This window comes from Pelobates fuscus, chromosome 3 (genome assembly GCF_036172605.1).
Source record: "Pelobates fuscus isolate aPelFus1 chromosome 3, aPelFus1.pri, whole genome shotgun sequence".
NCBI classification, from domain to species: Eukaryota; Metazoa; Chordata; class Amphibia; order Anura; family Pelobatidae; genus Pelobates; species Pelobates fuscus.
In genome coordinates, this window is record NC_086319.1 from 211821058 (window position 1) to 211847291 (window position 26234).

At 38.7% G+C, this 26234-nt stretch overlaps 2 protein-coding genes across 5 annotated transcripts in view; both read right to left on the reverse strand.

Moving 5' to 3' along the window:
- The window catches only part of LOC134602740 (protocadherin gamma-A4-like), a 487733-nt gene that overhangs the window by 434296 nt on the left and 27203 nt on the right, over positions 1–26234 (reverse strand). The window contains exon 1 of one of the 4 annotated variants that reach the window (XM_063447927.1): positions 9227–11765. The exons of the other annotated variants lie outside the window; for them this stretch is intronic. Coding sequence (XP_063303997.1) covers positions 9227–11761 — 2535 coding nt within the window. The 5' untranslated portion in view covers positions 11762–11765. Of the gene's footprint in view, positions 1–9226; positions 11766–26234 lie in introns of those variants that run through there. 4 annotated transcript variants of the gene reach the window in all.
- Positions 14326–16905, reverse strand: LOC134603684 (protocadherin gamma-B7-like). Its single transcript, XM_063449864.1, has one exon. It carries the CDS (start codon positions 16810–16812, stop codon positions 14326–14328), a length of 2487 nt encoding a protein of 828 aa, XP_063305934.1. The 5' UTR covers positions 16813–16905.

A 26234-nucleotide genomic window follows, 5' to 3' on the forward strand; every position in this document is an offset into this window, starting at 1 on the left:
AAATCTTTAATATTTATCAAAGACGGAAAAATTTAAAACAGCACTCACTTTAAGTCAATAGATGTGAATAACTATATTCAAATGGATAGCTGCCATTTATCTTCCCGGTTTGAGAAATGTTCCGAAATCACAGTTCCTCCAAATTAGAATAAATTGCACTGACCTTAAAGCGGCACTGTCATGCCGAATCACGTTTTTTTTTTAACCCCCCTCCCGCCTCCACTACATCCAATTGACCCCCTAGTCACCCCCAAATGCCCCTAAGCCCCCCAGATTACCTATTTTTAAATCTGTATCTTCTGCCCCGATCTTTATTCAGGGCGCCGCCATCTTTGTGTGGGTAGGTGAAGTCCCTGTGGGACACGTCATCTACCCACACTACACAGACTGTGAGATTCCCGCACATGCCCAGTGAAACACCTGGACATGCGAACGGGAATTTCATCTATTCATTCATTCATCAGACAGACGAATGAATGAATAGAAAAAATCAGACGAACAAACTAACACTGAGTATCAGTGTTCGTTTGTTCGATCAGTTTATTACAAGGAGGGAGCTACCGACGTGCAGCTCCCTCCTTGTAATATGTAAAGACAGAAGCGGTGGGGAGCTGTGCTCCCCACCACTTCATAAGCCCCCCAGGTCCCCCCCTCACTCTATGGGGGTCAATATGACATAAATGGTAATAAGGGGGGGGGACCTACTGTCCTCCCCCCTGGCCCCCACCCCTGCGCGGTGGGTGGGGGCACTAATAAAATAATAAGGGGGGGGACCTACTGTCCTCCCCCCCGGCCCCCACCCCTGCGCGGTGGGTGGGGGCCCTAATAAAACAATAAGGGGGGGGACCTACTGTCCTCCCCCCTGGCCCCCACCCCTGCGCGGTGGGTGGGGGCCCTAAATAAAGATAGGGGGGGACCTACTGTCCTCCCCCCTGGCCCCCACCCCTGCGCGGTGGGTGGGGGCCCTAATAAAATAATAAGGGGGGGGACCTACTGTCCTCCCCCCTGGCCCCCACCCCTGTGCGGTGGGTGGGGGCCCTAATAAAATAATAAGGGGGGGACCTACTGTCCTCCCCCCTGGCCCCCACCCCTGCGCGGTGGGTGGGGGTCCTAATAAAATAATAAGGGGGGGGACCTACTGTCCTCCCCCCTGGCCCCCACCCCTGAGCGGTGGGTGGGGGCCCTAAATAAAGATAGGGGGGGACCTACTGTCCTCCCCCCTGGCCCCCACCCCTGCGCGGTGGGTGGGGGCCCTAATAAAACAATAAGGGGGGGACCTACTGTCCTCCCCCCTGGCCCCCACCCCTGAGCGGTGGGTGGGGGCCCTAAATGAACCCCCCATCAAGGTGACTAGGGGTCCCAAGCCCCTAGTCACCCCCCCCCCACCCCAAAACATTCTAACCCCTACCTACCCCCCTCACCCAAAAAATAGTGAGGGGGGAATAAAATAACTAACCTGTAAAAAAAATAATTAAACTTACCATTTGACGTCTTCTTTTTTCTAAATTCTTCTTTCTTCAGCCCCCAAAAAGGCCAAATAAAAATCCATCATACCCGTCGCACTTTAAAAAAAAAAAAAAAAAAAACGAGCGCAAAAAAAAAAAATTAATCCATGTTCACCCATGGAGGGCACGCCGCGTACTGAGCTCCGCAGGGCGGGTCAAGGCTTATATAGCCTTGCCCCGCCCTGCAATTAGGCTTAGAACACACTGATTGGTTGGTTTAAGCCAATCAGAGTGCTCTGTGTCATTTTACAAGCGTGGGAAAATTCCAAAGAACTTTCCCACGCTTGTAAAATGACACAGAGCACTGTGATAGGATGGTTTTCAAGCCATCCAATCACAGTGCTCTGTGTAATTTTACAAGCTTGGGAAAGTTCTTTGGAATTTTCCCACGCTTGTAAAATGACACAGAGCACTGTGATTGGATGGCTTGAAATCCATCCTATCACAGTGCTCTGTGTCATTTTACAAGCGTGGGAAAGTTCTTTGGAATTTTCCCACGCTTGTAAAATGACACAGAGCACTGTGATTGGATGGCTTGAAAACCATCCAATCACAGTGATCTGTCATTTTACACAGCGTGGGAAAGTTATTTTGAATTTTCCCACGCTGTGTAAAATGACACAGAGCACTCTGATTGGCTTAAACCAACCAATCAGTGTGTTCTAAGCCTAATTGCAGGGCGGGGCAAGGCTATATAAGCCTTGACCCGCCCTGCGGAGCTCAGTACGCGGCGTGCCCTCCATGCGTGAACATGGATTAATTTTTTTTTGCGCTCGGTTTTTTTTTGTTTTTTTTTAAAGTGCGACGGGTATGATGGATTTTTATTTGGCTTTTTTGGGGGCTGAAGAAAGAAGAATTTAGAAAAAAGAAGACGTCAAATGGTAAGTTTAATTTTTTTTTTTTTACAGGTTAGTTATTTTTTTCCCCCCTCACTATTTTTAGGGTGAGGGGGGTAGGTAGGGGATAGAATGTTTTGGGTGGGGGGGTGACTAGGGGCTTGGGACCCCTAGTCACCTTGATGGGGGGGGGTTCATTTAGGGCCCCCACCCACCGCTCAGGGGTGGGGGCCAGGGGGGGGAGGACAGTAGGTCCCCTCCCTTACTATTTTATTAGGGCCCCCACCCACAGCGCAGGGGTGGGGGCCAGGGGGGAGGACAGTAGGTCCCCCCCCTTATTATTTTATTAGGGCCCCCACCCACCGCGCAGGGGTGGGGGCCAGGGGGGAGGACAGTAGGTCCCCCCCCTTATTATTTTATTAGGGCCCCCACCCACAGCGCAAGGGTGGGGGCCAGGGGGGGAGGACAGTAGGTCCCCCCCTTATTATTTTATTAGGGCCCCCACCCACAGCGCAGGGGTGGGGGCCAGGGGGGAAGGACAGTAGGTCCCCCCCTTATTATTTTATTAGGGCCCCACCCACCGCGCAGGGGTGGGGGCCAGGGGGGAGGACAGTAGGTCCCCCCCATCTTTAACCCCCGCGCAGGGGGGGGGGGGTTATTAGGTGGGGTTATTAGCTGCTTACTAGACATGCCCCTACTCGCGGTATAGCGAGTAGGGGCATATTATTTACTAATACTAAGTAATCTTTACTTAGTATTAGTACATTTGGCTTCAAGACCAATTCAGGTCTTTCAGCCTTTTAGTAGATAGCTCCCTGATACCGTGGGAATTAGGGAGTTATCTACTAAGCGGCTGCAAGATGCAGCCACAGCAATGAATAGGATCGGAGTTTCATTCATTAGAATGAAATTCCGATACAAACAAAGTACCGAATTGCATCCTAACACCAATGGAGAATTCTGTTAGGATGCAATTCGGCAGTTTTGCCGGCGTTCTGTCTAAGTGACAGGACGTTTGGCAATACTGACAGGAAGCACTGTGGGAACAGGGAGGAAAGCTAGGGATCATGGGAAAATTGCTCTGACCAGCGGAAATGAAGCACACTTTGCTCCTCCGCTGGTCAGAGCTGGTCAAGCGGAGGAATCCTCCATAAGGCAAAGAGTCCCTACTTTGTCTTATAATTTTAAAGAAAACTAAAGAAGAATGGAAGAAACTGAGAACAGATCCTGAGAGAGGGGGAGAAGAGGAAGAGATTGAGGAAAGGTAAGTTCGGCATGACAGTGCCGCTTTAATATTTTTATAACTGAAACCAATAGGGTTAAAGAATATAAAGGTTATGCATCTGAAAAACTAGAGAACACCATAAAAGTAGAAAAAGTTGAAAATGTATTTTAACATATAAGCCAAAAGCTTTTAGCGACAACTTGAAAATACCTTTTATTTGCAATTTTAACCAGAATACTCACCAAATAAAAATAATTCTTACTAAACTCTCACCTTTTTTAAGAATCAACACCATTTTACGTAACCTCCTCCCAGAGAAACCTATTATCACATATAGGGAGGCTCCAAACCTGGAGGATACTCTCCCTGGCCGACCATACACCCAGGGTGGTGACCGGGACCGGGGACGCGCGGCACTCAGGCGATACGTGTTCAAGACACACCGGCGGCAGCCTACTGACTGAAGGTTAGTCTCCCCTGCGATCGGAGGGGTCATCTCGGGGGACGGCAGTGGATCCCCAAACGAGTAGAGGCTCAACCCCACAGTCCATTGTAGTAGCTCCCCACTACCTTCACTATCTCGCCTTGTGGCGTGGGCTAAATACACTGACAGGCACACTGCTGTACCCATCGTGTATGCAGTGGACACTAGAGGCCAACACCGCGCCTGCTCCTAAAGCCTACAGACTTGACCCGCCAGTCGTGTGTGCAAACCTAATGTTTTATTTCTATGACACCAACACTCAGGACACAAGCTTGTAGTTATTAATATATTACACAGGGACAGCACTGACTACCCTAGGCAACCCCAATCTGAGTCAGGGCGATGGCCCCGGGGGGGACAGCGGACTCTATCTAGTACCCAACAAGCCCCAGCGGCACACCCAGCATATATTCTCCATCGTTATGCGAGACAGTGCCAGTAATCTTGGTCCTAGGGGTCTCTAACCACTGCAATGTTAATCCTTAACATAGGCTTTGAAGCCCCACTAAGGATATAGGGTTTAGCTGGTTGAAACCTGCACAGTAATCTAACGTTGAAAGAAATATAAAATGAGGCTGTTACATGCGAGAGTTTCAGCATAGACGTCGCCTTATGCATAGGGAAGCCTCACACCTCACTTAGCCTTTGATGCAGCAAGCCTACACTCCCATGCAGACCACAAGATCTAAGCTTCCCAGCATGTTATAGCTTATCTGGTTCTAATGTTTATAATAATTTTTCTTTCTAACTCCTTCATCTAGACCTTCTCACATAACCGTTATATGCTTACTTAACCTAGACATCCCTGGTTAGCATGTTATAATTTACATTTAACGCATAAAAAATGTGCAAGAAACCTGAATGTCATGACGATACCATTATATGCATGTTATTGCTTGTGTTTGGTCTGCTGTCGTGGCGTGACAAACCTGTTGTGTCCTCTATTTGCACAATAAAATAAAGATTGACAAAAAAAAATACACATGTTCCTATATAACGATTTTTGGGGGGATGTGGTTCATGCTTTGCATGCAGAACCCCAAACAGTAACAAATAAAACATTACCACTTATACAACCCATAAAGAAAAAGATAAAAATCACAAAATTAAAAATGTAATAACATATTACTCACTTAATGTGGATTTTGAATGATGTAAATTTTTAAAAATGAAAATTTCCTTTCTCACAATTTCACCTTTTTACAAAAGTATTTTTTACAAACTGATTTAACTAAATCCATTTTAATTATCTCCAAACTTTAAATGATCTAATTATCAATTTTTTATATACATCAAACCACTTTTTAAAATACACCTTCTTTATTTGATATGTTTTATTTAAATTATTTTATCAATATTTTCATTGATTGTGTATTGCATTTTTTAATTAAGTGCAACGGATTTATGTGTTTATGTTTTTTGTAATAATGCCATATTTTTGAAGTCCGATTTTTCCTTTTTAAAAGAATTTGCATGTTTAATGTTAACTATGTGTTTAAATAATGGTATAACATTTACTAATACTTGATTTTTATGCCTTTATCCCACCTCTAATTGCTCTGTTCATTTTTTCCCCTCTTTTTGATTTGAATGTACATGGGACCAATATGATCTTTTTTTGAACATTTTATATATATATATATATATATATATATGTGTGTGTGTATTATATTATGTATTCATTTTTATGTATTATTTGCACTAAGTAAAAAGAAAAAAATTGAATAAAAAATTCAGTTGAACCACATGAAAAATAATTTTCCGGTTTTTTTTGTGGACGTGCAACAGAACTCTTGGATGCAACAGGACTCTTCCCGATACATCACTACCAATTCGTAGAGGTGAACATAGACACTTGGAAGTGACATGGATTGGAACACTTCGCCTCCTGAACACAGCCACACATTAACGCCCCCCAAAAGATTTCCTGATTGATTGGCCAATTAATTCTACACAGCCTCGCATCCACGTCCCCCAAAGGAGTGTTTAGATTGGTGGGCCAATTAATTCAATCCCTTATAAAGGTGCAACCAGCACAAGCAGGATACTGATTGAGAAAGTCTGGTGGACATCTTCTGTATTTGTTTGTCAAATATTGTATTGTCTCAGATGTACTGTACCTTTTTTATTATTATTATTATAATGATATTTATAGAGCGCCGTCAAATTCCGCAGTGCTTTACAATGGATGGACGAACAGACATGTAGTTGTAACCAGACAAGTTGGACACACAGGAACAGAGGGGTTGGGGGTACTGCTCAATGAGCTTACATGCTAGAGGGAGTGGGGTAAAATGACACAAAAAGGTAAGGATAGTATTAGACTAGTGACAGTTGCAGAAGAGGAATCATTTGGGAGCTATTAACAGTTTAAGTGATACGCTTTTATGAAGAAGTGGGTTTTTAACGATTTTTTGAAGGAGTGGAGACTGGGTGAGCATCTAATGGAGGAGAGAAGCAGGAACGGTGCAGCCCTCGAGAAATCTTGAAGGCGAGCATCAGAGGTGGGAGTACGGACAGAAGATAGACGTAAGTCTTCAGCAGATCGTAAGGGCCTAGATGGGACATACTTGTGTATAAGGGAGGATAGATAGGTGGGAGCAGCATTATGTAGAGATTTGAAAGCAAGAACCAGAATTTTAAATTGAGCTCTATATTTTATAGGAAGCCAATGTAGGGACTGACAGAAGGGTGAGGCATGGGAGGTGTAGGCGGACAGGAAGATGAGCCACATTATGGACTGTAACAGCGCAAGCTGGGAGCATGTAAGACCACTGAGAAGTGGATTACAGTAGTTAAGGCGAGAAAGGACAGTGGAATGAACCAACACCTTAGTCGCATCTGGCGTTAAGTAGGGGCGGATGCGCGCAATGTTTTTGAGATGGAAATGACACGATTTGGCGATAGATTGAACATGAGGCTTAAAGGAGAGGTCGGAGTCAAAGAGAACACCTAGGCAGCGAGCCTGCGTGGTGGTGCTGATGGTAGCACCGTTGACTTAGAGGGGGCAGACACAGGAGTAACAACACTTGAGGGAGGAAAGACCAGAATTTCAGTTTTGGTAAAGTTTAGTTTAAGGAAGTGGGCAGCCATCCAGTTAGAAACAGCAGAGAGGCAGTCAGAGACACTAGTCAAGAGGGACGGGGAGAGATCAGGAGATGACAGGTAGATTTGCGTGTCAACTGCATAGAAATTATATTGGAAGCCAAAGGAGCTAATGAGTTTACCAAGGGAGGCAGCATAGATGGAGAACAGTAGGGGACCAAGGACTGAACCGGGGGGGGACACCAACGGAGAGGAGTTGGGGAGAAGAAGCAGAGCCAGAGAAAGAAACACTGAAAGAGCGCTGGGAATGGTAGGAGGAGCACCAGGAGAGAGCAATATCTTGTAGACCGATATTGCGGAGGATGAGAAGAAGCTGTTGATGATCAACAGTGTCAAAAGCCGCAGACAGGTCAAGGAGAATTAGGATAGAGTAGTGACCATGAGATTTTGCAGCGAGTAGATCATTGGATACGTTGGTCAGTGCTTAACGCGGAAACCAGACTGAAGCGGGTCTAGCAGAGCGTTGAAGAGATTGAAGTCTGTCAATCTCGCATACACAATTCTTTCAAGGATCTTGGATGCAAAAGGCAGTAGCGAGATAGGACGATAGTTGGATGGGGAGTTAGGGTCAAGATTGGGCTTCTTTAGAATTGGGGTTACAGTTGCATGTATTAAGGTCGATGGAAATATACCAGAGGAGAGAGAGAGATTGAGAATTTTAGTGAGAGGTGGAGAAAGAGAAGAAAACAGAGTACGGATGAGATGCGAGGGAATTGGATCTAGGAAGCAGGTGGTGGGGCGGGAGGACTGGAGCAGAGCAGAAACCTCTTCCAATGTAGCAGGTGCAAATGAACATAGAACAGCAGAGGGAGTGAAGTTAGGGGAAGTATTATAGGGGGAAGAAGAAAGATGAGAGATCTCTTCTCTGATTGTAGAGATCTTGTCAGTGAAGTGAGTTGCAAAGTCTGAGGTGGTCAAGTTAGTAGGTGGAGGAGGAACAGCATGGCGAAGAAGAGAGTTAAATGTGTGAAATAGTTGTTTGGGTTCGTGGGAGAGTGTGGTTATGAGGGTATTGAAGTAATTAACTTTTGCAGAGGAAAGAGACAAGCTTTGCTTTTTAATATGTACCAATTGCACCCATGTACTCCACTGAGATGATTTTGACACGTTATTTATAATGTACAATGAAAATAATAATTAACCATTTATTTATTTTTTGGCAGCACAGGTCGAATTCAGAATATTGACTCCCCATCTGAACATGATTGACATTGCATGGTCTGGTTAGTCTCTAATTTGGGTTTATTTTGGTTCCAAAATTGGTGGAGTGGTAGTTCAGTCTGGAACAAATCTACATTTGTAATTTAGATACCCTCAATATATTTTAGACAACATACTTTCAGAGAACAACATATATATTAATATTATTCCTCGTTATTTTACATATTCTTCTCATTTATAACTTACTGAATCCTTTATTTTAACAGTTCTATCACATCACTTATATCTTGTCTTTATTCTAATATTTTAGCAGTATATAGAAACACAGAAAAAGATAACGAATATTTAACTCATGTTGATTTTACAGTTACATATAAATCAGTTATTAAATAGATACTAATTTGTACACAGTATAGTATGTACTATATACTAGTAGAAATGAAAATAATTACTAATACAAGCTATAACACGCTACAATATGTAGTACAGTAAATACCAGCATAGTTAATAAAATATACTGATATATATATATATATATATATATATATATATATATATATATATATATATATATAAAACAGATACAATTTGTATCTTGCAATACCTTTTTTATTGGTTAGTCCAATAAAAAAGGTATTACAAGATACAAATTGTATCTGTTTTTTTTTACATCTGCATCGTTGGACTAACACGGCTACAATCTCTACATATATATATATATATATATATATATATATATATATATAAATATATATATATATATATATAAATATATATATATATATATATATATATATATATATATATATATATATAAAGGGAAAAATTAAGACCAAGTCAACAGTAACAAAAACACTAACAAAATATATTTCATATATTTCAAAGCAATTAGTAATTTTATTTACTTTACCTGGTTAAGTATATTTGATGGTAAATCAACCTGTGCTGAATCATTTCCAGTAGCTATATCATCTGTGTCAATAAGATTGTCTGTTGGGACATTCTGCTTTGGTTTCATAAAAGCAATTTCATTCTGTCTTGAGTCCAGTGTCACACAAACATCATATGCGTATGGCAATGGTAATGATCCATCACTGAACTGAGATGGGTATTTCAGGGAAAGCTGAGGATACCAGGGTCTATTAAAGGTTCCAATTGCTGAAGGGATATTTGAATTTCTGCACTTAGCTACAACTGTAAGTATGACTGTCAGTATAAATAAAAGTGAAATGAGAGTGATGGATATCACAAGATAGAACGTTACACTTGATGAAGAATCTGATTCCCTTGGTTTCTTTGCTATGTCTGGAAGAACTTCTTGAAAGTTTTCTGCTACAACCAGATTTAAAGTCACTGTTACAGAAAGAGAGGGAACTCCATTATCTTTCACCATAACCACAACTTTTTGTCTTAAAGATTCTATTTCTTGCAAGTCTCGTCCTATCCTAATTTCACCTGTGTGTTGACCAATATTCAACAAAGAAGAATCAGGAACCTCTAATAAATGATAAGACAGCCACGCATTGTGTCCAGAGTCTGCATCTACAGCAATAACTTTAGTTACTAGATAACCTTTCTCAGATGAATGAGGAATAAATTTGAATATGGTTGCCCCTTCGCTGTCTTGTGTGGGGTAGAGAATCTTGGGCGCATTATCATTCTTATCAATTATACATATCCTCACTGTGACATTATTGCTGAGAGGTGGAGACCCTCTGTCTTTGGCCATAACCTGGAACTGAAATTCTCGCAGTTGTTCAAAGTCAAATGACCTCTGTGAGTAAATAATTCCACTTTCTACATTTATGGAAACATATGAGGAAATTGGAATGTTATCAATATTTGAGTTAAGTAGTGAATATTGTACTTGAGCATTTTCATCGCTGTCAAAATCTGATGCGTGGACACTGTATATTGAGAATCCTGCTATATTATTTTCTGGAACATATACAAGATAGATTGGTTTTTGAAACATTGGTGGATGATCATTTATGTCTGATAGAACCAGATTAATAATTTTCTTAGCTGACAATGGTAGAGATCCTTCATCTTCAGCCATAATTGTGACATTATACATAGGAGTCATCTCTCGATCCATAAGGCTTGCAGTTATAAGTTTATAGTAATTATTAGCAGATGATATTAACTTAAATGGCAATGTTTCTGGTATGTGGCATGTTACTTCACCATTGTTCCCTGAATCCTGATCATAAACATTTATGAGTGCAACCAATGTTCCAGGTGAAGAGTCCTCCGGAATTGGTGAAAACAACGATTTTATCAGTATTTCAGGTGCATTGTCATTGACGTCTACTACTTCTATCAATATAGTACAGCGAGTTACTAATCCACCACCATCTTTAGCTTCCACAGTTATGTCATAGTTTTGAATGGTCTCAAAATCCAGTGCTCCACTAATTTTAAGTTCACCAGTCAAACTGTCTATACTGAACGTATTCCTAGCTTTTTCTGGAATATGACTAAATGAGTATGTTATATCTGCATTAGATCCTTCATCTTTGTCAGTGGCATTTAGATGGTGGACTAGAAAACCAATTGGTACACTCTCATTCAAACTAATTCTGTAAGTGTCCTGATTGAATACAGGAAAGTTATCATTCACATCTTGAACTACAACCTTAATTAAAGTGGTTCCAGTTTTTATGGGTTCACCTCCATCATAGGCAGTTAAAACTAAATCATAAATGCTCTGTTTTTCTCGATCCAGAGCTTTTTCTAACACAAGTTCAGGGTATTTAACTCTTTGTGTAGTAATTTGTTCTCCTAATTTAAAATGCTGATTGGGACTAAGACTGTAACTCTGTATAGAATTGCTTCCTAGATCTGCATCTCTTGCATTTTCCAAAACAAAATGAGTCCCTGGTGACACTAATTCACTCATTGCTATATTGTATGCTTGTTTAGAAAAAAATGGGTAATTATCATTTACATCTTTTATTTCTATTTTAACATGAAATACATTTAATGGGTTTTCAGCCAATATCTCAAGGTTCAGTAAACACATATCTTTCATTTCACATATTGCTTCTCTATCTATCCTGTCTATGACATATAAATTTCCATATTCTGTACTGATATTAAAATAATGCTTTTTGCTCTGAAATGCTACTTGTAATCTTCTGATTTCTAGATTTGTTGTATTCATGCCCAAGTCTTTTGCAACATTCCCTACTATAGAGCCTTGCTTCATTTCTTCTAAAATGGAATACTGAATCTGACCACAAGCAATTTCACAAAGGAAGGGGACAGAGAAAAATACTACTTGCCATGTCATTGTCCTCTCTGTATTTTCTATTGAGTGATCCAAGAGAATCTTTAAAGCTGGAATTAGTTTTCTTAATATCCAGAAATGTTGATAAAGAGCATTGAGTCCAAAATTAGGCTGGTCAATCCAAAATGTATCATATATGGACACTGTGTTCATTTGTCTACTGAACTGCAGTGACTGCCTATTTTAAGCACCACTTCAGAAATACAGAATCTCTACCTTATTGGTCAACACCACCACCCAGAGGCACAACTGAGGAACTGCATTACCATCTTAAACCAAAAAATGTTAGTTTCAATGGCATTTTATTTGCAGGAACACAATAAAGTGATATTTAGATGCAACTTTTGATATAAAAAGTAATTTGCTGGTTATAGAAAGTGATCTAATTGTGATATCAAATTAATATACTAGCTTATGTATGAGCTTTTTCATAGTATATAGATTTGTTAAAACGTGCAACAAATTTCAGAGATGTTAGGCAGAGAAGAGTAAAGTGTGTCCTGTAGTCATTCTCTTTACTGTGTATCTAGACAAATATTAAAGGGGAAATAGATATATATTATTGCATTTTAGGATAATAGTGAATATTAGATTTGCCATACTATATATATTTTAAAGTGTACAAAATTACAGGGCCGCAACAAAGCTTCTCTTTCTCATTCTTCCAAATATTATAGGTTCAATGAACAACCACAGTCAGTAAAGAAAAGGTGATTGCAGTTTTATATAAATAAAACTAGACCCTATATAGGCTATATTTCAATCACAAATGACTTGATTGGAGAGAAAGAAAGGAGCCAAAATTGCATAATATATCTATCAGAAGCAAATAGTGCCCAGAAAATAATAAAAATTTAATTAAGGCATGCTTAAATTAAATAATGTTGTATTGTTTTGTTATTATTTTTTACTAGATGCAAAAATATTGCAGCGTTAAATTCTCATGAAACATACTGATGAACTGTTGGAATCTAACTTAAAAAAATTCTGATAAGAATAAAGAAAAGCATGCATTATTACTGAACAGAGCGATCTGCAATAGAGATAAACAAACAATTGATCTTCAAGAAAAATTCACATACCTAGAGTTGCAGAGAGCCCTGATAATAGAGGTCTTATAAAGTGGATAAAGTGCATAAAGTTAGGAGGTGCCAAGAATGGGAAATTTGGAGTGGTGGCAATCATAACATTTATATTGCGATTTTATGTAACAAGAGCCCAAATATTTCATCTAGATTGATGTATTATTCAAGTTTATGTTCTGTAAACATTTTGAAATATTTTTAAGTACAATGGACTGAACATCTGAATCTACAAGTAAATGTAAAAGTTGTGCTTTAGATAGGCAAATATTCAAAATTGTGACACTAAATTTGTTTAGGGTTATTTTCCATGTAAACATTTTAATGGGAACATTTGTGAAAGAGTTAAACAAACTTAATATATGTCTTGGTTTATTTTTCCAAGGTTTCATGTCAACATTAACCCTACTATCTTTTCAGTTTATATAAAATAGTCTGTATCATATGGAGAATATAAATATGAAAGAGCATTAATAAATATAAAACCTTAAAATGTAAGAAAATCATAAAGTGAATAAATGACTACTGCTAAATAATATACTACTACTATAACAGTTATTGCAGTAGAGTCACTCTGCTATCTCTCAATAACAGTCATGGCATAAGTATCCAATATTCAGATTGGTAACTATAATACTTTTCCCACATAAATAGTTTTTTTTTATTTTAAGAAACTCTAGTAAGAGGGTAACTTAGCATTACATGATGCATGGAAAATGCATTGTAAAAGATAATGTTCTTGCACATTTGTGAGAGAATCATGAGGCAACTTTTTTTTATTCATTACTTTGTATAGTAAAATATAAATCGTGAGTTCTTGGATGTAACATAGATCAGTTGGACAATGCTTCCCAAGGAATATGTAATATGATGGTAGATTAGAACTGCTTGGCCAAAAAAGTCTGCACATTCTCGCAGGTTTGACTACCCATAAAATTAAACTTGGACGTTGATTTTGTCTTAGATCCAGGATAGTCCTACGCCTTAGAACAAGATCTTAAGAATGTTTAGATTATTTTATACTATTAACATATATGACAAATATTTTATAACACTTCATTAGCTGGTTAAACTATAACAATTCATTCTTTTTTTCTCTTTAACTGACATATCATTTCCGACAAAAAAAATCATGTGTTTGATTATTTTTATCACAACAACTCTCATATTTTAGTAGCTTGAGGAAACATTGATTTAAAATGTTTCTGGTGTACTTCTGTTTAACTTAAATCTACATACATATTTTATATATATTTTATTTATTTATGGCATGGTATACACTGATCAATCACAACGTTACAACCCCTGGAAGATGAAGCAAATAACATTGATCATATTGTTACAATGGCACCTGTCAAAGTGTGATGTATATAGGGCAACAAGTAAACAGTCAGTACTTTCATTTCATATGTTGGAAGCAGGAGAAAAGCGCAACCAAAAAGATCTGAATTACTTTTACAAGAGCAAAATAGTGATGTCTAGACATATCTAGTCTAGATTAAGTTAAGCATCTCCAAAAAGGCAAGTCTTGTGTAGTGTTCCCGGTATGCAGTGGTAAGTACCTACCAAACGTTTTGCAAGGAAGGACTGTATAGAATAGAATGTATATAGAAATATAAAAAGAGAAAAACTAGTTCAACAGTGGAAAAAAAACACTACTTTACTTTTTAAATCAATAAGTAATGTAATGCATTTTACCTGTTTGAGGCTTTCTGAGGGAACACTGGTTTGTGCTGAATCATTTTCAGGAACAGAATCTTCTGTATCAATTAAATTGTCTGTTGGGACATTCTGGATTGGCTTCAAATAAGCTATTTCATTCTGTCTTGAATCCAGAGTTACACAAACATCATATGAGTATGGAAATGGTAATGATCCATCACTGAACTGAGATGGATATTTCAAGGAAAGTTGTGGATACCAGGGCTTATCTAAAGCTTCAAAAGCTGAAGGAGTATTGGATTTTTTGCATTTAGCAATGACTGTAACAATCACTGTCATGATGAATAAAAGAGAAATGAGAGCAATGGATATAACAAGATAAAAGGTTACATTTGATGAAGTATCTGGTCCTCTGGGCTTCTTGACTATCTCTGGAGTAGCATGTTGGAAGTTTTCTGCTATGATTAGATTTAGTGTTACTGTTGCAGAAAGAGAGGGGACTCCATTATCTCTCACCATAACCACAACTTTTTGCCTTAAAGAGTCTATTTCTTGCAAGTTTCGCCCTGTCCTAATTTCTCCTGTGTGTTGACCAATGATAAAGAGAGAAGAGTCAGGAACGTCTAAAAAATTAAAAGACAACCATGCATTGTGTCCAGAGTCTGCATCTACAGCAATAACTTTAGTTACTAGATAACCTTTATCAGATGAATGGGGAATAAATTCAAAGATGGTTGTCCCTTCACTGTCTTGTGTGGGGTAGAGAATTTTGGGTGCATTATCATTCTTGTCAATAATACATATTCTCACTGTGACATTACTGCTGAGAGGTGGGGACCCTCTGTCTTTGGCCATTACATGGAACTGAAATTCTCGCAGTTGTTCGAAGTCAAATGTCCTTTGTGAGTAAACAACACCACTTTCTAAATTTATAGAAACATAAGAGGAAATTGGAATGTTATTAATATTCATATTAAGAAGTGAATATTGTACTTGAGCATTTTCACCATCATCAAAATCTGATGCCTGGACACTGCATATTGAGGATCCTGGTGTATTATTTTCTGGAATATATTCAATATAACTTGTTTTTTGAAATGTTGGTCGGTTGTCATTTATGTCTGATAGAAGTAGTTTAATATTTTTTTTGGTTGATAGTGATGGGGATCCTTCATCTTCAGCTATAATTGTGACATTATACATGGAAGTTGTCTCTCGATCAATAAAGCTTGCAGTTATAAGTTTATAGTAATTATTAGAAGATGATATTAACTTGAATGGCAATGTTTCTGGTATGTGGCATGTTACTTCACCATTGTTTCCTGAATCCAGATCATTAACATTTATGAGTGCAACCAATGTTCCAGGTGATGAGTCCTCCAGAATTGGTGAAAACAATGATTTTATCACTATTTTGGGTGCATTGTCATTGATATCTACTATTTCTATCAATATAGTACAGCGAGTCACCAAACCACCACCATCTTTGGCTTCTACAGTTATGTCATAATTTTGGAATACCTCATAATCAAGTGCTCCGCTAATTTTAAGTTCACCAGTTAAACTGTCTATGCTGAACGTATTCCTAGCCTTTTCTGGAATATGACTAAATGAGTATGTTATTTCTGCATTAGATCCTTCATCTTTGTCAGTGGCATTTAGATGGTGGACTAGAAAACCAATTGGTACACTCTCATTCAAACTAATTCTGTAAGTGTCCTGATTGAATACAGGAAAGTTATCATTCACATCTTGAACTACAACCTTAATTAAAGTGGTTCCAGTTTTTATGGGTTCACCTCCATCAGAGGCAGTTAAAACTAAATCATAAATGCTCTGTTTTTCTCGATCTAGAGCTTTTTCTAACACAAGTTCAGGATATTTAATTCCTTGTGTGGTAATTTGTTCTCCCAATTTAAAATGTTGATTGGAACTAAGACTGTAGCTCTGTATAGAATTGCTTCCTAGATCTGCATCTCTTGCATTTTCCAAAACAAAATGGGTTCCTAGGGAAGCAGACTCACTCATTGCTATATTAAATAATTCTTTAGAAAAAAGAGGGTAATTGTCATTTACATCTATTATTTCTATTTTAATATGAAAAACCATCACAGGATTTTCAACCAATAACTCAAGGTTCAGTAAACAAATTTCTTTCCTTTCACATATTGCTTCTCTATCTATCCTGTCTATGACATACACATTTCCATTTTCTCTACTAATATTAAAATAATTATTTTTATTTTGAGATGTTACTTGTAATCTTCTGATTTCCAGATTTGTTGTATCCAAACCCAGGTCTTTTGCAGCATTCCCTATTATAGAGCCTTGCTTCATTTCTTCTAAAATAGAATACTGAATCTGACCACAAGCAATTTCACAAAAGAAGAAGACAGATAAAGATATTACTTGCCATGCCATTGTCCTCTCTGTATTTTTATATTGAATGATCCCAGACATTCTTTGATGCTGAACTGAGTTTCATTAATATCCAAATTATGTGGGTAAAAAGTATTCAGTGTCCAAAATTAGGCTGGTCAAATCCAAAATGCATCATACATGTTCATTTGTCTGTTGAACTGCAATTTCTGCCTATTTAAGCACCACTATATCTTCAAAAATACAGAATCTCTACCTTGTTGATCAACAGCACCACCCTGAGGCACAAATTAAGAATTACTTCACAATCTTTTAACAATATGGTTAGATTGTGTTTACAAGTCGTATAATAAAATAAAATATTAGATAAGTGTAAAGTTCCCAAGACATAATTTGGTATAATAGATGTTGCCAGGCCATAGAAGGTCATTCAATTGTGGTATAAAAGTAATAAATTAGGTTCAGCAATGCCCATTATAAAAACATATTAAAATATTCTATTTTATATATGTCAAATTTAGGTAGTAAATGATACTATTCTCCTCTGCACTGAAGCTGATATGATTATTTGATAAATAATGTAACAAAGTATTGCACATAGACCAGGTTTCTCCTTATGGTACAGTATGCATTTGTTAATATACATGTAAATTTAAACACGTTTGGTATCTACTGTTGTATTATGTCTTAAAACCATTATCATTACTTACTCTATGTCTCTATGCAATATATTAAAAGCAAAATAGAATCATATAATATTTTTTAGGTGATATTAAAAATGTGTTTTCCCATGCTAGAATTCTGGGACTTCTCCAGCACTTTTCTTTAATACTCTTCCGAATATCACAGATTTTACTATAACAAGATGAGTTTTCCTCCATCTCTTACTAGCATTTAGAATTATCATAACATTAATTAAAGAACCAACCAAAAATCCACCATCAAAAGGTATAATCAGGGCCAGATTGGGAATGTAAAGCAGCCCTGGAAAAAAATGTATGCCAGCCCTATAAGTCATTGTGCCACGGTAGTATGTGCGTGTGTGTATGCATGCGTGTGTGTGTGTGTGTGTATATATATATATATATATATATATATATATATATATATAGGGAACTGAGTCTTTGGCAACTGTAAATACTTAAGACAATCTTTTTTATTTAGTGGCCTATGTCTCTTCACTAGAGCAACAGTAAGTCCTGCCTTAATATCCGTCTGTGTCTTTATAAGGCGGAATTTCTGTAACCCTGGGATCTGTCGAATGGCATCATCAAAACATTTCCTCTCCAGGTTAAGAGGCATGTTACACAGAGCTACGACTTGATTTGGGGGAATACATTTCTTCCTGACCCAGTCCCTGACTTCTTTGGGGCTAAGACATTGGATTCTTTTTACAATTTTGCAGACCTGATCCATCTCAGCAGTGTCTCCATCTGTAACCCTTTTTTGCCCTGCTCCTGGCAACAAGCCGTAGTTAGCAGCAGTTACACCTTCTTCTGTCGCTGACAGGGATCCTGAGCCTCTGCTATAGTTGGGATATTGGGACATCTTGTTCTGACACAGTGCCTCCACCCAGTGCAACTTCTATTTATGGGGAACCAACCCCATTGAGTAGATGAGTACCCTCGACTTAATAACTCAGAGACATGAAATAACTACAGACATGGAAATACACACTGTACTGTGGTTAAAAAGATACACATATAACAGCAGAAACAACAATGCAGTTCCTGGCTAATGCTGAGTGATGATAAAGTCCCTGATGTAGGAATAATACAGTCACAAGAATCTTTAGCAGCAGGAATGCAGACAACAAACTTAAGAGGTTCCACTTATGATGATGGGTCAAAAGAACCACCTCACTAGTGGAAAGACACCTTATTGGACACTCCAGGGGTGTCCTGGGGCTTAACCCCTTCAAATCAAAAAGAAAAAAAGAGAGATAATACTCGAGGAGGCTGGAATGAACCAGACTAGTCGAGTATATTCCTGGAGAAAAAGATAAATAAATAAATAAATGGATAGATAAATAAATAAACAGATAAATCTGAAATATGATAGGTAGATAAAACCAACACACAGTGTTATCTAGCCCTAATGGCTCACCTCCATTAATTTCCAAGATACCTAATATCCTAATCACTCTCACAATCGCGACTGGATGCTGACTTTAATCGGCAATTTAGCATGGTCAAGTCCAGTGGATTAGAGTGTAAACCATAGGTAATTGTCAGATAGCTGACCCAGGTATTCAAGAGAGGTCACTAGAGAGTCTGTCATATGGGTGAATGCCGTGTGGCTAATGGTTGATGCCAGTACAAACAGAGCCTAAAATATTACGGCTACGGGTAACCGGTTAGTTCAAACAAACGCCCAGATACGGCATTAGGGATAGCATGTAACTGCACCTGTAACTTGTTGCTATTGCACTATAGTGCTAACCTATACATGGTTATCACAGCTACAGAGAAGATGAGTTCAACATGCTTGAAAAAATTCTTCCCATAACCCCCAGAGGAAATCCCTTGGTAGACTCTAATATACAATAGTGACCCAACAGAAAAAGGAGGTGAAAGAAATAATTAAAGTGCCTCCATGTGCAGAACCATACTTAGAATGTTGGTTGCCTGCACATAGTGATAGATAGCTAAGGGTGAAAACAAATTGTGTACGTGAAAAAAGAGCCCAAAGAGCCCGACGCGCGTTTCGGTGCTGTCTTAGATGCACCTTCGTCAGGGGCTGACTGGAGACTAGTCCATAGTCTCCTTTTATATGTAGTCAATTACTTGAACCTCTAAGCTATGTCCAATCAGAAAGCCGGTAGTCCGATCATTCCGGCGCCAAAACCCCACGTGGTGGTATGTAAATGAGCTGCCTTCCCTTAACCAATCCAGTGTCAGTGTTAATCTATCTCGGTTTCAGCCTGTATTAACCCTCTCAGTGCCGGGTAGCTTCACTGACCCAGAGGTCTCTAAGAGAAGGTGGCTGTATAACATCATTACAGTGAATATTGGGATTCACATATCGTAGCTCTGGGAGCCGGGTCGGTTCCGTTGTTACGGTATGCATTATGAAGATACAGATTGTGTGTCTTTACATTGTTGCTAGAAATCATAGCCGACCGTGACAATGATGTTTACCATCCCAGAATGAATAAGAGATAGAAGTTTTCCATAAAGCCTAAATGTCAAATAGAGGAAGTGACGGATTATAAGTGATAAAGAAGAGCCCAGCGAGCCTTATTTAGTATTTACGATGATGTAAGTTCAAATCCCTTAAGGTATCTGTTAGCGAGATGCCAAGACCTGTTCACTAAGAAAAGGAATTGTTCTGGGCCTTGCCGTATGGATTAACCATCTGGGTGCCGAGTGGGTTCCCAGGTACCCAGTACTTATGGTGATGGTGGTTAGCATCCCTTCAGGTATCCGTTTAACAAACTAACGTAATCTGCACACCCATGATAGGGGTTATTGTGAGCCTTTCCGTATCTATTAACCATCTGGGTGTCGAGTGGGTTCCCAGATTTAAATAGGTCCGGTATGGCTTCAGTGGCTCCCAGGGTTCAGACCACAACTCTGAAGACTAATGAGGCTTCGTAGTTTAGTGTATATCATTGTGATTTAAAGTAGTCCTGAATTAGCAATTTTTATTGCTGGAAATCGTAACAGCTATAACAATGTTAGCCGTTCGCGTGATTGTTAGGATACAGTTAGTTCATGGCTATGTATAGCTTGGAAAGCTCGGCTGAGAGTCCCAGTTTCGATGGGGCTAGCAGGTACCAATGCTATTCCAGTCGAAATTTATTTACTGCGGGATGTGATATAAGTCGTCACATGGCCTAATTGGCCTATGATCAGCAAGGACAAGGATACAGGTCATTAGGGATAGTCGGTATCATTATATCGATAGTTCAAACCCTTCAGGATATTAGGGAAAGAAGTCACGACGAGTTTATGCATGTGAAGATCCAAATGACTCAATAGATTTAGGTTGCTATCACTATGATAGTATGTGCCTCATCCTTCCTGTCATGTACTGGTCCTCAGGTTTCGACTGTCATTTGAAGCTTATATGGTAAGTGGATTGTGTGGAGGCTAAAGGTTAATGTAGAGGAGGGGTTTAATGTGGTTCTATTTCTAGGGACATGCCCGTTGTGGAACTTAGAGGATTTATTTATTTATCTTTTTCTCCAGGAATATAGACAACAAACTTTCCTTAATAACATCAATAACTACATCTGAACAGTTAAACTCATAGGTATCTGCAGGTAAATTATGTGCACAACGTTGGGGCCTTTAGGTGTAGGTAGCACTGCCCAGATACAGTTATAAGGGAGAATCCTGAAGCAATCTCTGGAGACAGTACCTTTGAGTGGCTTCTGTAACTGCAGATATCTCCAAAGAGATACGGCAGAATGTAGGACAGCAGCAGAACAGCAATGGCAATCCTTTCTCTTCCTTCTGCTGACAGGATGCAAAAGCTCATTCACACTCCTGCAGAAAGTTCCAGAATCTGCAGGGAGCTGAACATAAAATAACAAGTCTTCTCATTCTCCTAGCAGAGCAGTAGACAGTCTCCAACTTCTTGTAGTTGCAGTGTACTAGCCTTCCCCTGTTATTATTTCACTGTCCCAGCAGTTATAGACCATTGAAACAGGTAGGAGCACACTTTCTTTAAGCAGACTCAGAGAACATGGTTTCTCCCCTGTCCTCTTCTTCCTGCCACCCTAGCCCATCCTCCTCACATGTCAGGGCAAAGAGCAAAGTTCAACATCTCAAAACTTGAAGCAAAACTGCAAAATGTAGCAGTCTGTTACATCTATATAAAATTTATGTTTATGAATTAGAATTACTCAATCTGGGGTAGCAAGACGTAGCCATATTTTAAATGTTATAAAGGGATATTTAACACTATCACTAAAAGATGTATAAATATATATATACTTGTATTGATGGCATGTTCCTTTTTTAATTATAAATATTAGTCCTTTTAGGGTAAAAAAAAATTTATTATACAGTAAGCATACTCACATGCAGGCACATACAATCTCACGAACACAAGCACACAAGTTCACAGGCTCACAGACAGGCAATCTCACTGACACACACAAGATCATTGACAAACACAGATAAGCTTACAGGTACACACAAACATAGTACAGACAAACTCTCTAACACACACAAGCTTACTACAGACAAATTCACTGGTATACACAATGATGCTCCCATGGGAGGTGAGAACTTCATTTCCTGCCCTCTTCCTGCTCTTGAAGTTAATAGCTTGAGATCGGAGGCAGAGCTTGAGATCGATGTGGAGCTTGGGTGCCAGAAAGCCCCCTCCCTGTAGTGCTCCCTCTGGCCGCTGCATCCTCTTTGCGGCTGCACTGGCCCCAAGCCCCTCCCTCTATAATTAGGTATTAGGGCTCTCTCCCCGGCCCAAGTGCTGCGGCCCAAAGTAAAATTTCCTGGTATCCCGGTGGGCCAGTCGGGCCCTGGGTATAACCACAGTATAGTCAACTAGACAGGGGAAAAGGCTGTAGGTAGGGAAATTTAAAAAGTGAGTAAAAGAAAAATTTAAAATGTTAAGGAAAAAGGACCAAGATTTCTTAGTTAGTCTCTATGTATATTTCACTACAATTATGGAGGGACATTCACTTTCACTGTAATATAACATAAATTGAGTTCCTTACTATCATCTTCTTTCCCTTCTAACCACTATTTTCTAACTTCTATGAGTTGAAAATTGCAATTTCTTTGATAACATCCAAGGTGTAAAGCTAGAATTTCTGGATACATAGCTATGGATACCTGGAGCTTATTGAGAAAAATACAAAAAGATACAATATAGTGCAGATGGTATATAAAGTGGCAGTGCAATATTCAAGGACAGTTCACTATGATATCACTATTATTATTGCACTGCCACTTTATATACCATCTGCACTGTATTGTATATTTTTGTATTTTTCTTGACATGTACTTTATACTGCATCATTGAACGAAATAACGTTTGGTAAACTGTATATGTGTTTGAGCACTCCACTTATAGGTGTAGGTCATTGTCACTTACACCGCACTAAATTCCACATATTCGTTTAGTGGAATTGAGGATATTTCCACACAAGTGTATAGAGCTGCCTGTAAATCATTTTCATCTTTTAAGCACTTTGTTACACACATTCCTCCGTAAAAAGAGGTAACCTGTGTTTGGTATACCTGGAGCTTATTATATGTACATATTTGGAAAAAAATATTTGCTATACAAGATATAAAGCAGGGCTTAGCATAATGTATTATACTGGTTTTATGACTAATGTTCTATTTCTAGGGATGTGTAAATTAGTACATTAGTCTGTCAGGATATTTATATTGGCAGACATGTTGTGCTAAAATAGAAATTAAAAGTGTATATTGTCAGAGTGACTCAGAACAGAGCAGACTCCATTTTGGATTTCAGGCTAACAAAGACACATAATTGCCTTCTGTAACACTAACCACTGAGCCTGAGCTAAGGAATGCATTATATAAACAAGCCAAGTGATAAGCAATGAAGCAGGGGAATGGAAGGCTCTGTCTAAATGTTAATGGAATAGAAAAAATTCTAAACACAGACATTAGTGACAGAGAAGACAATTAATTCATTTTACTTTCTAAATTTTACAAGGTCCCATTGTAAAGTAAAGGTGAAATTTAGTTTAAACTGTCAGTTTTAGGAATTACAACAGGAATTGTCGAGGCATTGTCTGGAGAAAATCCAAAGAATCGCTTTGAACTGACAAGTAAATTTAAGTTATGGTGGTTATATAGATAAGCCAAATGAGGTCAAAATCGTCATCAGGAAAAGTTAACTCTTTCCTGGATAGGAAGGTTTAGTGAGGCGAGACTGCCCTCTATGGACCAAATACCTAAATTGCAATCTACAGGTTGACAACACCTTCAGTTTCCTATTGGCCTTATAAACTAATGACGTACAGAGAGTCTGGCCCTTTAAAGGACAAAGAGAAGGGATTCGGTTAGATGGAGTTGGTAGTTCGAGTTTTTGGGCTTTCAGATTCAGACATGCAGAGAGATCCATGACAGATATTCACTCTGGGACTAACTCACTCTCAAACTCTCTTGGACCCAACTCAAGAAACACTCCTGGACACTTAGAATTTTACTCTTACTTTCTAAGCAACACTATTTTTTTTACTATTACTTACATACCTCCATACAACCAATCATACATGCATTCAAGTTCCTGGGACTACCTACTCATCCGATGAGAACATCTACTTAACTGGTAATTATGCTGGTTTTATTTAATTAATCTAAATTAATTAAAAATCTAATAGCATGATATATGACTGGATAAATCACGGTCAGATTTCAATATTTAGAAATCTTAGTTAACTAAAGAATATATAGTTATAAACATTCCATTCTGCAGGGTGAATTAAGAATAATTATATATTAGTGTGATATTATCACGTGTTAGCATACCGCTGTTTTTATCCAGGTGTATTGATTTGCTCTAAATAAGATAAGATATCTTTTAAGGCAAATTAAAATTTGGCTTATAGAATCTGGTAGATTATTCTTATTGGATGGTTCCAGGAAATGATTAATGAGCTGGTTTGAATGTTATTTTAATTGAAAATTACATGAGAATAGGATATTATATGCCTAGGAGGATCTAGCCAGTATTGAAAGGGTTACTCAGTTGATCTAAACTGTTAACCAAGGTTTTATGGCTTTTCGCTGGCGTTTAACTTTCTGTCTGTGAATTACCCCCATAAATCTAAAGTCTTGACAGTTGATGCTGTTAGCCATTGGAACGTGTTTTAACATTGCCATTGTATTGCATACTCATGTTATACTAAATATTCACTGATTAATATCATGCATGCTGCCTAATATTATTATTATATTATTTGTCATAATAAATTATATCTATTTTTATAACAAATTGTGATTTTATTTGTATGGAATACATTTCACTTACATGATAACGATCTCTAAGATCTAAGAGAATTGAAATAGTGGGCAATTCTCGACTGTTTAATATTATCATCCCATAAATATCCCCACAAGTCTCACATGTTGCATTATAAATGAATGTATTGTGCATTTGTGAGAGGCACAAGTATTGATTTAAAAGATAACTTGTCTCTTGGAACCAGAATCATGTAAGCAATGGAAGTAGATGCTTTTGAAAGTGGAATTCAAGGAATAGAAATATATGCAGTTACAGGAAAGTGCATGTTTTAGATTACGGAGCTATGAATTCAATTAATCAAATTCCCAGAAAATTATTTGAACCTTTAACCCCTTAAGGACCAAACTTCTGGAATAAAAGGGAATCATGACATGTCACACATATCATGTGTCCTTAAGGGGTTAAATAAAAACATTTGCATATTGGAGGGTTGGGAGTGCAACACATTTTCATATGTATTGTTTTCCTGGCACTATAGCTTCCCCCTTCCTTTGCAGCCCCCCTTACCCTCCATGGTGCAGAAGGGGATAAAAACACCTTCTGTCCCTTACCTGGGTCCTGCCCTGATGTCCCTCGATGCTGGCTTGGGTCCACCTTTGCTCCTCCCTACTTACGTCAGCTGGCGGTGGAGACCTAATGCACATGCGTGGCAAGGTCCACGCTCGCATTAAGATTTTTCCCATAGGAAAGCATACAATGCTTTCTTATAAGGTTTTGGATGATGCTGGATGTCCCCATGCAAAGTCACATAACAGACTGGAAGTCCCTCTAGTGGCTGTCTTTTAGACTCTGAGTTAACTCTGAAAGGTAATTATTGCAGTTTCTTAAAATAACAGTGCCCCCAGACCACTTAAATGAGCTAAAATAGTCTGGGTGCCAATAGTGTCCCTTTAAGTTTAGGTAGATCTAGAGTTCAGCCTATTGTATCAGACCTGCCACAATTCTATACATGGCCAGCAAGGCAGAACACAGCTCCCCCTAAGACAGATTGACAGGAAACCCTCAATTCTATAATCTAATGTAATAGGGTCACAGTGAAATATAATTTACCCACATTTCTATCTCCCACATCTCCCATATTGCTAAACAGGGAGTTTCCCCCAGGAGATGGTGGCAAAGGATTTGAGGAAGCAGGTCTCTGTCACTGGTGTCTTACCTTAACACACAGGAAAGTGAAAACACACAAAAGGTGGATCCGAAAGACGTATTACCAAGCCTTAGAATGGCTGGAGTATAATAGTTCCCTTCAGGCTTTTTTCATGCAAACACTGCCTTTTCAGAGAAAAGGCAGTGTTTATATTGCCTCTAGGGACACCTCCAAGTGGCCACTCCTTAGATGGCCACTGGATGTGCTTCCTGGGTGAGAGCTGCTGAAAAAGCAGGCCTGAAGTTCAGCGTCCCCACGCTCTGCATGGAGACGCTGAATTTTCCTCATAAATATGCGTTGATTCAATGATTGGCCGAAACGTCTTTTGGCCCCGCCGCATGCCAATTTTAGCCAATCCAATGCTTTCCCTATAGGAAAA

Bases quoted from the DNA above. Each gene is read 5' to 3' on its own strand.
- LOC134603684 (XM_063449864.1), bottom strand. From the start codon at position 16,812: ATGTCTGGGATCATTCAATATAAAAATACAGAGAGGACAATGGCATGG.